This window comes from Notolabrus celidotus, chromosome 12, assembly GCF_009762535.1.
Source record: "Notolabrus celidotus isolate fNotCel1 chromosome 12, fNotCel1.pri, whole genome shotgun sequence".
Classification (NCBI taxonomy): Eukaryota; Metazoa; Chordata; class Actinopteri; order Labriformes; family Labridae; genus Notolabrus; species Notolabrus celidotus.
The window spans coordinates 6,150,427-6,165,606 of record NC_048283.1 but is presented as its reverse complement, the minus strand read 5'-3'; the positions used below and the strand labels follow the sequence as shown (position 1 = coordinate 6,165,606).

General features: G+C 39.6%; 1 protein-coding gene across 1 annotated transcript in view; it reads right to left on the bottom strand.

Moving 5' to 3' along the window:
* The window catches only part of syngap1b (synaptic Ras GTPase activating protein 1b), a 216,635-nt gene extending 202,881 nt beyond the window's left edge, over positions 1-13,754 (bottom strand). The window contains exons 1-2 of the mRNA XM_034698420.1: positions 13,592-13,754; positions 10,817-10,925 (exon numbers count right to left, since the gene is read on the bottom strand). Coding sequence (XP_034554311.1) covers positions 10,817-10,838 — 22 coding nt within the window. The 5' untranslated portion in view covers positions 10,839-10,925; positions 13,592-13,754. The remainder of the gene's footprint in view (positions 1-10,816; positions 10,926-13,591) is intronic.
* Between the last annotated feature and the right edge of the window lie 1,426 nt (positions 13,755-15,180).

The window sequence follows — 15,180 nt, the reverse complement described above, 5'->3', positions numbered from 1 at the left end:
ACCAGGGTTGTTAATCCCCCCAAAAAAGTCCCTGCTTGGGGGGTAGAACTTTCCAAAGGTCAAGGAACATTGGGGGGCTTGGCCTGAATCGCTGAATGTTAATCATTGGTAGAGTACCTGCAGTGTTTTTATTGCACTCGCCAAAATAAGATTTCACACAACTGTGATTCCCTTGATTTAATAACTCCTCAACATTAGTCATCTTTGAGCCCGATAGCATGAATGCGTCTCTGTCAGCTCCCGGTGTTACAGTTTGAAGAGTGACCCTGTAACCTGGGGACCTTCAGCTGAACGTGTCAGTGGTTGTCGAGTTCACAACAGCTGTCTTTAGCTGTCTTCTTCTCTTTTCCCTGCTGTCCAGGATTGATTTAAAGCAGGCTGATGGTTATAGCTGAAATGAACCCAACAGGGGTACTCTGGATCATTCTCAAAAGGGTTGTACTTCAACAGCAATAACCTGCTTGCTCTGTATTCCTGCTAAGCACACGCTGATTTGAAACAACATACTTATTAGAAGATTGCTTGGTGATCCAAAATGTGTTTTATTTCTTTGGCTATCAGAACTATTATTTCAACAAAGGTCTGTTATTTACTGCAGCTTCCTATCTGCTTTACAGAGATAGCAGGTGGTTACTGACCAATTGGAATCAAGTGTTCTCTACCAGTGAAAAGTTTGGAAACACCTTCTCATACAAGGGATTGTATTTATTTTAATTATTTGAAATACTGTAGATTAATAATGAAGGCATCAAAACCATGAAAGAACATATATAGAATTATTTAATTCACCAAAAAGTGTTAAACAAAGCAGAATATGTTTTATATTTTAGATTCTGTAAAGTAGCCCCCTTTTGCCTTCATGACAGCTTTGCACACTCTTGGTATTCTCTCAGTCTGCTTCATGAAGTGGTCTCCTGGAATGGTTTCTAATTAACATGAGCCTCGTCAAGAGTTCATTTGTAGAATGACTTGCCTTCTTAATGTGTTTGAGACCATCAGTTGTGTTGTTCAGAGGTAGAGTTAGTACACGATGGGTAGCCCTATGGCAAAACCAGATCATTTCATAGTTTTGATGTCCTCAGTATTAAACTACAATGTTAAAAATAACTGAAATAAATGAAACCCATTGAATGAGAAGGTGTGTCCAAACTTTTGAGTGGTAGTGTATTGTATTAAAAGGTGAACAACAAATTGTAAACAGAGCTGTCAGTCCATCATTTTTTAACACCAATTAACTGATAAATGTTAAATTTCTCAGAAAATGTACCCTTGCACATAAATTATTCCGATAAGAAATAACTATATATACTATATAATGATAGAGAGCATGTTTGAGAACAATGTATTTGAAATGTATTTATTTTTTATACTTTGACCCATACCCCATCTGTTATAATGGAGAAGGTTGGCTTCTTACACTACAGCCCGTCACCAGGGGGAGCTCTAACACCTTTGGCTTTACTCTGGATAGCTGTCCATGTGTTCATGGTGTGGCATGTGTTCCATGCAGTCTATAGTACTGAGTAAGTTTGCTTACCAATTCATATTGATAACATAATATTATCCATTAATACTTTATCAGATAGAACAGAATTTATGTGGACATGGTTTTGCGCTCTCTTTGCAGTGTTTAAAAAATAGCTGTGGACAAAATATCTATGAATTAATAAGACTTTTTTCAATTTGTTGGTATGAAGGTAACATGCTGCCAAAGACAGTATTTAAAGGAGCTGTTCTGCTGCTTTCTCAACATTATGACTTCTGTTTACTTGCACTAATACGGCCATCAGCAAAATGAATGTTCCCCATTCGAGGCAGAAAACACACTGCAGCTTGAGCATTTACATTGTAAAGTGAAGTTCATTTGTTTCACACTTAATTCACAACTAAATGAAAGCCTGGCACAGCCAAGCTGGTACCGTAAAATATTTTCCATAACCTGATATGACCGCTTCTCTCCACTGAACCGAATGATACTGCAGCGTCTCAGCCTCGGACGCACAACCAAACACGCACGGTAAAAAACACACAATAACAAAGCTTATATAAGCAAACATAAACGCACAAACAGATATAAAGAGGTAAAAATAGAAAGCCCCAGTAATGAATAGCTCTACAGGTGCCTGATTAAACTCCCAACAGTGCAGTAAAGTCTATTTCAGTGTCGAGTAGGCCGAATGCTACACTGAACAGAGAGCTGGATTCCTCATTCAGAGATTGATAACCTGACGCTGATTTAAGACAGCTTCAGGCTTCAGTGCACAGATGTGTGTTTTTTTTCTATTAATTTCAGGGGCCATTATTTTTCAGCCTGTGGTAGTGGACCTTATTTTACCATCCAGCTTCTTCAGGGAGAGGTTTTAAAGTCACTTGTAATGGAGTAGTTTCAGGGTGCATATCATAAGGAAATATCAGATCCCTCTTACTTTTCATGTTCAAATTCCATCAATATAATTTGATAAAGACTTTTAGCCGGTTAAAAATTGTTTTCAATGATTTCTGTTGGATATTTCCGTTTGAAAGACGTTATCATAATCAAAATCACAATTTTAAAATGGTTCTCACTTTCAACTGGTCAGCAAAATGTGAAGCTGCAGGTTCATGCTGAGCAGAAGTTCCAGATGTTGTCCTATAGCTTGTTAATTGCATGTGCCATTCAAGCCTAGGTATTAAGTTTTATAAGCAAAACAAATCCTCTGGAGTGGCATTCTGTGATGACTGACCGGCTAAACAAACACTGGACTTCCAACCAGAACAAGTTTGACCTCCTTCACAGGCTGACTTTTTTAAAGAAACATACCTCCCCCTGCTATATATATATAAATGTAAAGTTATTAGCTATTTAACTAGCATTTACACTAAAATAACACACTGACTGTCCTGGAAAAGATGCTGGGTGCAGCAGTTTCTCTTAGTGTACTCACACACTGCTTATTAAGCTCTCCTCCTTAGGAACGGCTCTACAAAGGCTTAGCTTGCAGGCTAGCAAAATATTTCAGCTCACAGCTCTGCTCATACCGTCAAAATGGTATAACGGAAAATTGTAGTGTAGACCTGTGACAGGCTGGCGACCTGTCCAGGGTCTACCCTGCCTTTCACCCAAAGCCAGCTGGGATAGGCTCCAGCCCCCCTCCCGTGACCCCAAACGGGATAAGCAGTCAACATAATGGATGGATGGATGGAAAATTGTAGTGGTTTGAGACTGTGATTTTTTTGTAAGCAAAAGCTAATGTGAAAAAACTGTAGTTCCTCAAGTGTCCACTTGAGTCTGGCTCCAAAAGCCTCAACACCTATTAGAATGCCCATCTAGCATCTACAGTCTGGTTCAAAAGACAGCTTTTGGTACTTAGCTTATTTATTTATTCATATATACTGTACAGGGTTTGAGGTGTTTTATATTGCAACTGTCAAAGAAATACAAAGGGTGAAAGGTGTACACACATTTGCATAATCACTGGCGTAGTTGAGTTGACAGAGAGGCGGGCATGTCAGGGCTATTTGACAGGAAGCTGAAAGCCCCTCTCAGCTCTTTGCCTTTTTCTCGGATGTTCAACAGTCAGGTTGAGTCAGCATTTCCAACATGGCGCCCACTATAACTAGGCTTCAAAATGTCTCTCCAGAAATCAATGGGTGATATCACAGAAACGGCATCCATGTAACTCAAAGTGTATGAATTCAAAATTGGTTTGCAGCGTAAACCAGGAGTAAATTGATGTTGGACATCCAAGACATCAACAAACTTCCCAGTGAGCTCTATTTTGAATGCTGTACCAAGCTCTGCATGTCTTGACTGCTGCTTTATTTTTAAGTCTAACCAAATGTCACAAATTAAATATTGCTAACTCGACTGTGAAGCTCAGCACATGAAAAACGAACACTGCTGAGGTACCTGAATCATCTGATTTCGACATGCAGGGCCACTAACCAGGTGGTCGTTCTGAAATGTTGGAAGAGAGACTGCGTTGGGAAACAGCAAAAGAAAATAACATTTGGCAGACTAATAATAAAATATCTTATTATTACAAAAAATAACCAGACATTTGCAAATATATTGCTGAGCAAACAGTGTCACATACCATTACATGGAGGACTAAATAAAATTCTACTTGCCATGAATTCATATTAAAAAATAGCCCATCCATTGGTCACCCTATGACTCATACTACTGACATATGTACTGTAAATTCTCACACTGCCTTGGGTATTTGGCTTAAAACTCAGTTGTGAATCACTGGCATCCATGGGATTGGATAACATCATGCCTGCAAACATGATGAGCCAACCATATCCAGAGGGAGATCATTATCCTGGATTGGCAGCCCACTGATTGGCTCAGGATAGAGGAGGCAGCTCATCCTGACCTTTTTGCTGGGAGTGAATCCTGACAAGATCAATCAAAAGCCAAGGCGTCTTCTCTCTCTCTCTCATTCTCTCATTCTCTCTCTCTCTCTCTCTCTCTCTCTCTCTCTCTCTCTCTCTCTCTCTCTCTCTCTCTCTCTCTCTCTCTCTCTCTCTCTCTCTCTATCTGCACAAACCCATTGAGTCATTCCGCCATGCTTTGCAGCAGAATTGAATTACCCACCCACCCAAAGTGTAGCTGAATCTAAAAAGCCACTCCTCCTGGCGATTCAGCCAAAGAAGCCCCCATGTAGATTCCCCCAGTATCACTAAAGCACTAAAGGCTCTTAGAAGATAAGGGCAGATAGGAATAAAAGAGGATCAGTTGTAGACTGAAGTAAAGCTATTGATAGAAAATAAAAAGAATGAGAAAATGGCGATACATCTGATCTATGGTTGCGTTTTTTTTCTGTCCAAAAATAAACCATTGAGTCATCAACATATCAAATATTCTTTGACTCCAAGCAGCTTAACTCACACTCAATGCAGATGACACACCATACTATCCCAGTCTTGAATACAAAGCACCCCCAAAAAGTGAGAAAGGATGCACGAAAACATCACGTCAGTTCAGATCTCGCCTGGAGTATCGATTCTTCTACCTGTTGCACTATCAATGTGTCTACACAGTCACAGTCCCTGGGGTAACTCAGACATATCTTACACTACTGGGGTCAGTTATCGATTGACCTCCATGAGTATCAAAGACCCTCAACTGTCTGCCAGACAACACACATTTAAACAAGCTTAGCAAAGGACTGCCATGCACCACCTTGTGTTTTCTAATGTAGCAGAAACCTGGGCACACTGATAAATATGTAAAACAATGCGAGTTGAAGGATGCTGATGGCCAGAATAATGACGCGAATGATATTGCCTCAATATCTTTAAATCACTGCTCGTCTTTGACCAGAAAGCTTTGGGGATACTTGAAAAAGCTGAAGGCACAGTCTGGTTTTTGACATTTAGAAGTGCTGACTTCCCACATCTAGAGGGGATTCGGACGGCACATTTTTAAACGTCCCTGAACTTGGACAGGGGGTTCTTTGATTCGCAAAACATCAGATCTCCACAGATCTGTCAACACGAGTGGAGAAGCTCTCCGGCTGGAGGATTCGGCCCTACATGTGTTTTTAAAAGCCAATCGCTTCTCCCCAATGCCCATCACTGGTCATCTCTGCTGCTAATTCGACACAACACTTGAATAAGCCGACATAAACGCAATCTCCAGTACACTCAGCACCCCACTGGAGAATGAATGGGCTCTCTTTTGACGGATCATCTTGTGCACAGGGGCTAGATGAATCCCGCGCATGCAGTACAGTAATAGCCTAACAGATGATGGTTCTTGGCACAGCCTGAGTGGTGGAGGGGTGTAAGACAGTCCCTTATGTCACATGGGAGAAAAAGAGAGGGAAAGGGAAGGAGGGAGAAGAGGAGTGCTGCAGTGCATTGGCGGTGGTGCTGTCTCTTTAACTATGGCCATGCTTGACAGGAGCTGCTGTATCAAACTACTGTAAAATCGACAAGGCCAGGGATAGCTCAGCGGCCGACTGCTCGCTTCCATAGTGTCCATCTGCACTCATAGGTAGAACCATTGTAGAGAAGGGAAAGGAGAGAGAGAGAGAGAGAAGAGACAGTGTGGAGGTAGGAGAGCATGTGTGTGTGTATGTGTGGGTGGTTCAGCGTGAGGGGGGTCGACCACAGCGGAGGAAAGAGAGAGAGAGAAAGGAAAAGAAGGAAAACGACTGAAAGGAGGTGTGAGTTTAAGAGAGTGAACGAGGGAGGAAAAGATTCAGCCAAGATAGGAAGGCCCATCTCTGCTGCTGCTGCTGCTGCCTGCCTCCCACTAACTGCCTGTTCATGTGAGCCGGTACTTGGCATGACTGCAAATGGCTTGCCTGGTACATTAGCTTAACACTCTCGTCAACGTGGGCTCGAATACATCTGCAGGATTGCTGTGGGCTTCTTTTTTTTTTATTTTTTTTTTTTTTACCCCTTCTCCCCTTCTGTCGATCTGCAGCTCATTCCAAATCAATGTCACACCAATATAAACCACCTTACCACATACTTGATCGCTAGATGTTGAGTCACTGTGCGGCAATAAATATCACACAGTGTTACATAATAGCCTTGAGTAACCATGGAGCTTCTAATGTATAGGTACATAGGGGGTTGATGGATATAGTATATACTTGAATGTATGGAGCTGGTTGGCTTAAATATATGGTAGAGATGCAATTACCAGATATTTTCAAAATTTTGCAATTAACTGTTTACCTATAATATATTGGAAAATTAGGTAAAACATTTTCAATCCCAAGGTATTTTCTGATCCTATCAAATCAACATCCCAAAACCAAAGATATTCAATTAACGATGATATAAAGAGAGAAATCATCATTTTTTCACAGTGTAGACGCTGAGCTAGCTACAGGTTCTACACACTGATTTATTTCTCCATGGGGTTGTCAAACGTTTGAATTTTTTAATCACGATTAATCGCATGATTTTCCAGTTAACTCAGGATTAATCACACATTTTTTATCTCTTCTAAATGTAGCTCAAAGAGATATTTTTCAAGTTTATCAACATGAGATTGAACGAATATGCATCCTTTATGCCTACTTTTATTTTAATTTGAATATTTGCATTGAAAAATCTTGGTATCAGTAGTTTTGATTATGTATTTTAAGCTCATCAGAGTTCATGTTGGGAAGTTAAACAGATTTTAATTCCATGTGTAATATATATTTGATATTGGTGGTAAAACAAGTATCACGTTTTAGAATTGTTCAAGTTTCTCACCAAATTAGAATTTTCATTTTCTCAACACATCATCATGGTGCTTTATTTACCTTCACCTAATAGCGATTCTTCTGACCCAAACTTGAACATATCCTAATGTAACCCTTACTACCTGCTATCCTGTTGGTTTTAAGACGGATTTCAAAATTGAATTACTATTTTAGATTTTTTGGAACAGCTGCTTTGAGTGGAGGAGGAGGAGAACTTTCCCACATCAGAAGCAGCAGTTGATGGAGTTTTTCAACCTGAATACATTCAAAGTTACATTTAGCCAAACTTCATGTTAAACCTTGCACTAACTGACACCAGAGTTCATCTTTGTGCGTTTTAAGCCCTGTGAGCTGATAATAAAATGTTATTCTAAAACTGTTAGACAATTGATGCATGTTTGTGAGTCAGGGATTTTATTTAACAGACATGGATTAACTCAAGATAATACATTGCTTCATGGGAACAACAAAACTTGATCGTAAGATAAGCTCACGTTATTGATTTTCAAGTATTGAAAAATGTAGAATTGGGTCCTTAATAGAACCATGTTTCCATTATTTATCTATTAACGCTCATGGAGGTTTGTTCCTCTTACACCCCACAGTGTCACTACTGCACCGCGCGTACGTCAATCACATCAAAAAATGAGAGGCATTAAAAGGAATTTGCGTAAACTCCTATTTAACACTTTAACATTGACAGCCCACATTTTTATATACAATTGATTTGAAGATATTCGTTCATTATTTTCCCAACAAATTTGGCCTCAATTAAAGGTTCAACCTGTAAGAGTTTTTCTTTAGTGGGGTTGTAAGAGGTACAGAATCAGGGGATGTCAGCAGCGCACTACAGTCTGCATCACTCACCATCCAGAGTTCCCTGCCATACTGAACGCTGCTGATTCACTATCTTTTTGAGAGATGTTAATCAGGCTGTAGTGATGATTTGTGTCACTACTGCATTTATGAGATAATGTGCAGTGAGGAGGACTGTATTCACATGACCACATATACAGTATATTGCATATTACCCAGCTACCAACTAAAGCTTTAAACAAGTCGACACAGGGTCCCAAACTTTAACACTGTTGCTATCATCACCACCCCTCATGGTTTCAGTTACTTAGTAGCGATCCTCAACAGGTGGAGGGACACAAACGTATGCCTTGCATCTGAAAAATAGAGCTTGAACGACGTGGTTGTCTGACAAAAAACACATTGAAACAATGTTTATGTATACTGAACTCTTACACCGACATTTAAGTCTGGGTTGGACTTTCTGAAGATGGTTTCCCAACAAAGTGGCCAAGCTGACCAGCATCTCCTGTGGGTGATACATCAAGCATTGATAAAATAGCTCATACAACCCCACTTCAAAAAAATATGAACTATCCCTTTAATATGTTTTTCCTGTTATTTAAATGTACAACATGGAGGGGCTTTTGAATGATGTACGTTTAAAGGTAGAATAAATATAATGTCACAAGTTAGAGAGGGTAAATGTGGACTTTGTAGAGGAAGTATTGAAATGTTTGGATAACTCAATAAAAATAATCATCTGAACTCAATGCTGGAAAAGGAACAGGCTTTAGTTTCCTCCCTAAGTAAGAGTATATGAATATATGCTTAAGGACAGTCAAAGATGATTTAATATAAAAAAGAAAAGGAAATCATGATGTCAAAAACAAACTGGGTGAATGTTCCATCTCCATTGAGGGTACATTTCTTTATTAACTACTGGATTCATGGAGTTAAAACTGTAAAAAACTGACGACTGATTTGTGTATTGCCATATATATTGATACGCCTTACTATCAGGCTGACTGCTAAACCCTCAGCAGTTGTATCAAATTGGGGAAGACAAACACTGCATTGCTCCGAAAACAATGTTTTCTGAAATGAAACACCACTGTGCGATCACAGGGAAAGAGTACCATCAGTGCCATCGCTGGCAGGTTTTGAAGGTGCAGCACTGTGCACACAATTTCCTGGCAATGACTCCTAGAGTGGGCTTACACACACACACACACATGCACACTCACACACACACACACAGTGGAAAAGCATCTCACCAACATTATGCAACCAACTTCCATAGCTGCACTTGCACAAGGGGGCATTTTAGCCATTATCTGCTGTGCTCGGAGGGAATAAAAAAAGCAGAGTGAAAAGAAGCCGAGCAGTTAAATTTGGTTCCTCTTTTCATGTGCCGCTCGGATGATCATCTCGAGGTCACGGTGAAGCCCAGGAGCTGACAGCTGTGGTTTTTCCGGTCGAGATTGGTCTCCATTTTGGCAGCACCCATATTGTTCTACAAGGGGTTACAGGTCTGTGAGTGTGTGCTTGCATCCACACATAAAAGAAGCACTCTCTCCCTCTCTCTCTTTCTCTCTCTCACCCGAACAGTCACATGCAGCACACCTCCACTCTCTCCTGAACCCACACACTGACTAAACTGACGCTCTCTCTCTGTCACACACTCATCCACTTCCTCCCCATCCCTACAGTTTTTGGCATCTAGCCTCCTCGATAACAGGTACTCACACAAAAACCACGACACCCTCAGTCCTTCACGGTTGCTCCAAAACTTTGCGCTGGGCGTTCCATCTCACTCCAGTGTGGCTTTTATTTCCCAAAATTAGCCCCTCTGATCTCTCTCACAACACACACACACACAAACACATACACTGCAATTTTTTTGACTGGATGGATTTGAGGCAGCTCACTGCAGCACGCCTGCTCACATATAGCATTAGTCACAGTTGCAGTGCAATGATACCAAGGGGAATCTGCCTTTACCGTATACACTGAGGCGCCTTTCACCCACTCACACTCGAGTATGGAGGAAGAAGAGACCAGCGAAGAATGAAGTAGCCTCTCCTTCTGGTCATCTACATATTTTAATGGGCCAAAGTTTTTTTGCACACAAGAAGCAGACAGTCCATTCAGGCTGTTGATGAAATTACAAATGTATTTCATAACATATTAATAAAAAACTACAAATCCAAATGTGAGGAGAAATATAAAGAAGCATTAAAAGGCATCTTCAGCTTATATTGAGTATGCAAAGTAAGAAAATTATTGCATTTTTACACCAAAGAGAATAAGATAATTCAATAACTTCATTATATAAACTCCTTATGAGTATCTAATGTGGACCACAGACAAAAAGCAGGAATATTTAGTGTAAATCATTGATTTTTTTTCCCCCATCATAGCAGTGCAGCTGCTCTCCAACAGAGGAATGCACTTGCAAGAGTAGACCTCGACACCAGTACACATGCATACCTTAATACGATACTATAATTGCCGCATGCACAGGTCCATACAGACACACGCTGCGCTTGATCCGTGTGTGTTTGTGCGGGCGTGTGTGGGCATCTATCTAGAAGGCACTCTTAGGCTATTTCAATGCACCTGTCGGCTATGGTGCTTTTTTTGATATGCCTAATGCACATGATAGTGCCAGGGAGACAGAAGGAGAGGAGATGAGAGGGGGAAAGAGAGAGACAGAGACAGAGACAGAGAGAGGGGATGGTGAGGAAACGGGGGAGGAGGACAGAAAAAATAAAGATGCAGTGGAAGGCAAAAACATGTCAAATATATCTGCTCTGCCTTACCTTGAAAGGGAACATAGGACATGTTCCAACGGCATTGAACGTAGGCTGTGCGTCTCAGCGGGCTCTCGGTTGCTCAGAAGTAACGTGGAACCGAATTTTACAAATTAATCTGAAAAATTAAAAAGAAAAAAAAAAAGAAAAGCACGCGATATTGAGCTGATCACAGTTGGAGCCGAATGAGAGAGGCCAATATTCCGCTGTTAAAAAAACTGGCATCATAATCCACGACCGCTTATAAAGCGCCCGGTTCCCGGTGCATAAAAAAATACAGGATGCCGAAATGTGTGTATATGTGTGTGCGTGTGTGTGTGTGTGTGCGTGTGTGTGTGTGTATGCGTGTGTGTTTATTTGCACGCTGCTGTTGAGGTGTGAGGGTGAAACACGAGTGAGAGTGTGTGTGTGTGTGTGTGAGAGAGAGAGATAGAGAGAGAGAGAGAGAGAGAGAGAGAGAGAGAGAGAAGGGGGTGGAGGGCTGAGCACGCGCGCGCACATGTGCATGTTCTGCGTATGTGTGTTTGGGGGGGATGCGCGCACGTTTCCACAATTTCTCTAACCTATCTTTAGCCTTTGCATTTTTTACATTTGCTGCTCCTCTCATTCGAAAACAATACAATGATCTATCTCTGAGTGTACATTAACTGTACTACTGCTCGGGACTAGTACAGTATGTGAAGGTGTGTGTCATGCCTCAAAGGTAGCTGATGAATTTTGCATAGCCTACTGTAATTCACACACTATTGTTTAAGAGGTTAGTCTATTGCACATTGCTTTTTAGTAGCACCTGTTATCTGCAAACTGCAATTATAGAAGTTTGAAGTTTTTATTTTATTATTGTGTCATGCATACATTTGAGCAGTCCAGGGTCAGAGCGCACAGCACTATCATTCATTGTAAGGAAACTGAGGGAGAAAATTACAACAGAAAAAAAGAAAGAACATAATTAAAGCACACTACTTAAAGCTGCTGTGAGCAACTTTTGGTTTGTATCGATTTTGGCGCCCCCTTGTGGACATAGTGATACCTCTCATCTCTTGTCCTGTACATGCAAAATTTGTGTCTTCAGACAATAATCGCATCCTGTTGCGTTTAACATACAGATTTATCACACGGTGGGATTATTTGCCATGAAAACAGCGAAAAAAGGGTGTTTCTAGAGCGAGATGTCAATCATCTGATCTGATATCTACCCCCTCAGAGCAGTTTCAGGCATTAAAAATGACAACAGAGAAGGTATCAGTGTTGTTGTGGATGGTCTTGTTTTCTTTTGAGGGTCATAAAGAAGCATCAGTGTCAGTTTCAGTCTGTTTCTCAGCCAGTTAAAAACTCCTCATAGTGCCTTTAAAAAGACTATCTTGTCTTCTTTTCCAGGTTTTTGTTACAAACTAAGCTAGTTTGAACAGGTCAAAATTAAACAGCCATGTAGTTTTTGTACATCAGTCCACCACAATATTTCAGGCTTTTTACAGGCAATTTCTTAAAACAATCTTTCTTTGAAGTCATCATAATTTGGGACTATTTTTTTTCCAATTTTTGTAATTCCGCTGAAGTTAAACAGATATTGGTATTCTTACTCTCTGCTGCAAAACTGTTAAGTGTTTTAATTTATTTAAAGATTGGCCTCTTTATTTGTTTTATCTGTTACTAAAAGTTTCAACTCTATACGTTGCTTCATTTGAATTGTATGCAGCTAGATTAATGATTGATAGTCACAGTCAGATGCAAATGTGTACAGCACTGTTTAATGTTGTCCTGTTTTGTCTGCTTGTGTCTTCCTTAACATTTCCCTATTGCTGCTTCCTGATTTTATGTCCATGGCAACTTTCTCAAAGACGGTCACATCATGTCCTTATGTAGCTTTTAGTCATTTTAGTGGGATGGTCCTATTTGTACTTTTCTTTTCTTTTTTTCCTCTTTTCTTTTTTTTTTTTTTTCTTTCTTGTGTGTTTCGGTTTCTCTTCTCCCTTCATATTTTGATTTTATTTGATTTTACTTTATTTTTTGTTTTGTTTAATCTTGATCTTTTTGGGGATACTTTTTAACATCTGGCAAGGGACTACGGATGTAAACTAGCATTTTGGCTAATTCTGGCATCTTACAGAAGCGTTAATTAATATGCATGGTCCTTTTAAATGAAAAATAAAATAAATAAATAAAACTCTGATACCTTGCATACCTGTTGAAAACAAGCAATAACTAGCTTCTCTTGCAGCTTCAGATACATTTAAAATAAATTCAGATAAAAAAAAAAAAAATACTGTTTAATTTTATCAAATTACAGCTACCCTACTCCTCTGTAGTTCTCAGCATTATTAAAACCTGTTTTTTACTAGAGGGGACAGAATACTGTGTGACGCTGGATTTGTGATTCACATGACCAAACACTGGAACTGCATCAATGAGGGAAACTGTGGAGCCAAAATGGCGTCATGTATGAAAGTGAGCTACTTAAGAGTAAAGTGGGAGAAATAAATACTTCTAAAAGTTGAACCCACGTGAAACACGGAGGGGGTGAAAAGTGTATCAGTTCATGTTAAAACAAGGGTTCAGAGGTCATGACGTTTGGGTTGTTGTGTTGTCTTAACACGTGCGTGATAAAAACATGCCAATTTGTCATCAATTATAATTTTGTCACATCAGTCAATATAGTTGTTTTACAAACTAGGGAGTTTGGTGGAAGTTGAATTGCTTAAGCTTTATCATGAAACAATATGAAAGAAGATTCGTGGTCTCGTCATTGCGTTTATATTGGCTAACTTTCAGTGTGCAGGTACTCACTCGTGCAACCTGGATGTTGTTCCAATAATCCTCCCCAAAACACAGCTCACCTGTGTTTTGCTTGAACCGAAACACCCAAGAAGAAGCAAAGCCGACATGTTTCCACACTTTTATGCATGCTCAGGTTGTGTTCACCTCTGCACTCCACAGCTGCAGAGAGAGAGACACTGAAGGCAGCACAGTGCAGCGCCTACCTCAGGTGAAAATGTTGAGTAGTGGTCGCCACCTTGTGGGCAAATCCAGCAGCTACAGGTGCTGCAACAAATCAAACTTAAAATAGGAATTAGTTTTTAAGAGAAAGAGCTATATACTGTCATATATGAAGTAATACAAAATAAATATTACCCCACCAAATGAGATAAGATAGTCCTTTATTTGTCCCAAAACGAGGAAATTTAAAGTGTTACAGCAGCAAAGTAGATAGTGCAAAACAGTATAAAGTAAACAAGAGCATATATAGGAATTATTAAAAAGTGATTAGCATTTAAAATTAAAATTAAAGAAGTCAAAATAAGCATATCTTAAGAAGCATATACACAACTAAATAAGTAAATTTACAAATATTTACAAAACCAGTGGCGCGGTGAAAAATGTGCACAGACTTGTAGCATAGGATAAAACAATGTACAGAACAGAACTGAGAAGATGGGTAGAAAATCATATTGCACATGTAAGAAGAGAGGGATGAGTAATTATTACACATTAATAAATAGATGGGGTAGATATTGCACATGAGTCTGTTTGGTGATTGTAAAGTCTGACCACTGCAGACTATTATTCTACTATTTAATTATAGTATAATTCATAATTTTGCTCACCTGAGCAGTAAGTATTTTCAATGTAGTCAAAGCTGTAAAAGCAGATGTACTATTGACATTAAAACAACAATGTATATGAAAGTGTACAATAACTGCAATGAGACAGCCTTGTAATATGAGGATTCAGAGCAGAAATTTAGTCAAAAATAATTCAATCATTCCCACCTGGGTTTTGCTTTAACAGTGCTAAGTCAGACGTCCTGAGAAAAAAGGTGTATTGGACAGGCCTTCAGACCGGGACCACAGGACTTAAAAACAATATGCAGTTTTAAAAGGATGAAGGAAAAGATATACAATCATTTTCTGACAACTTGGATATCAAAACATAATGTCACAGGACTGATGGACTTTTAGATTCAATACAACAAGAGAATTGGAACTGTAACTTTCAGTGCAAGGCTTAACTGCATTGCATTAGTGTTAGGGGAGATAAAGATGCAATACAGGCATAACTTATGAAACAATACAGGTGTGTCTTTGAAGGTGGGAGGGGATCTGATGAATTTTCCTCCCTCTATGGCCGTGATTTAACACCTCTATAGAACAGATTTAAATTGTGTTACATTTTTAACTTGGTGGGTAAGGAGGTCTGAAGTTTTCTTTCCTCCTTTAAGAGACAAGACTGATCGTCCAAACAAGGTTTTGCACATTGCAATGCGACAGTAACTTATTGATGCCTGTGTGCTGACTCTACCGGAGCAACTAATTTAGACAAATTCAGACAAGAGTCTGGTATTAATCTTTGGCGTAATTATTTAGCTCTATCATTCA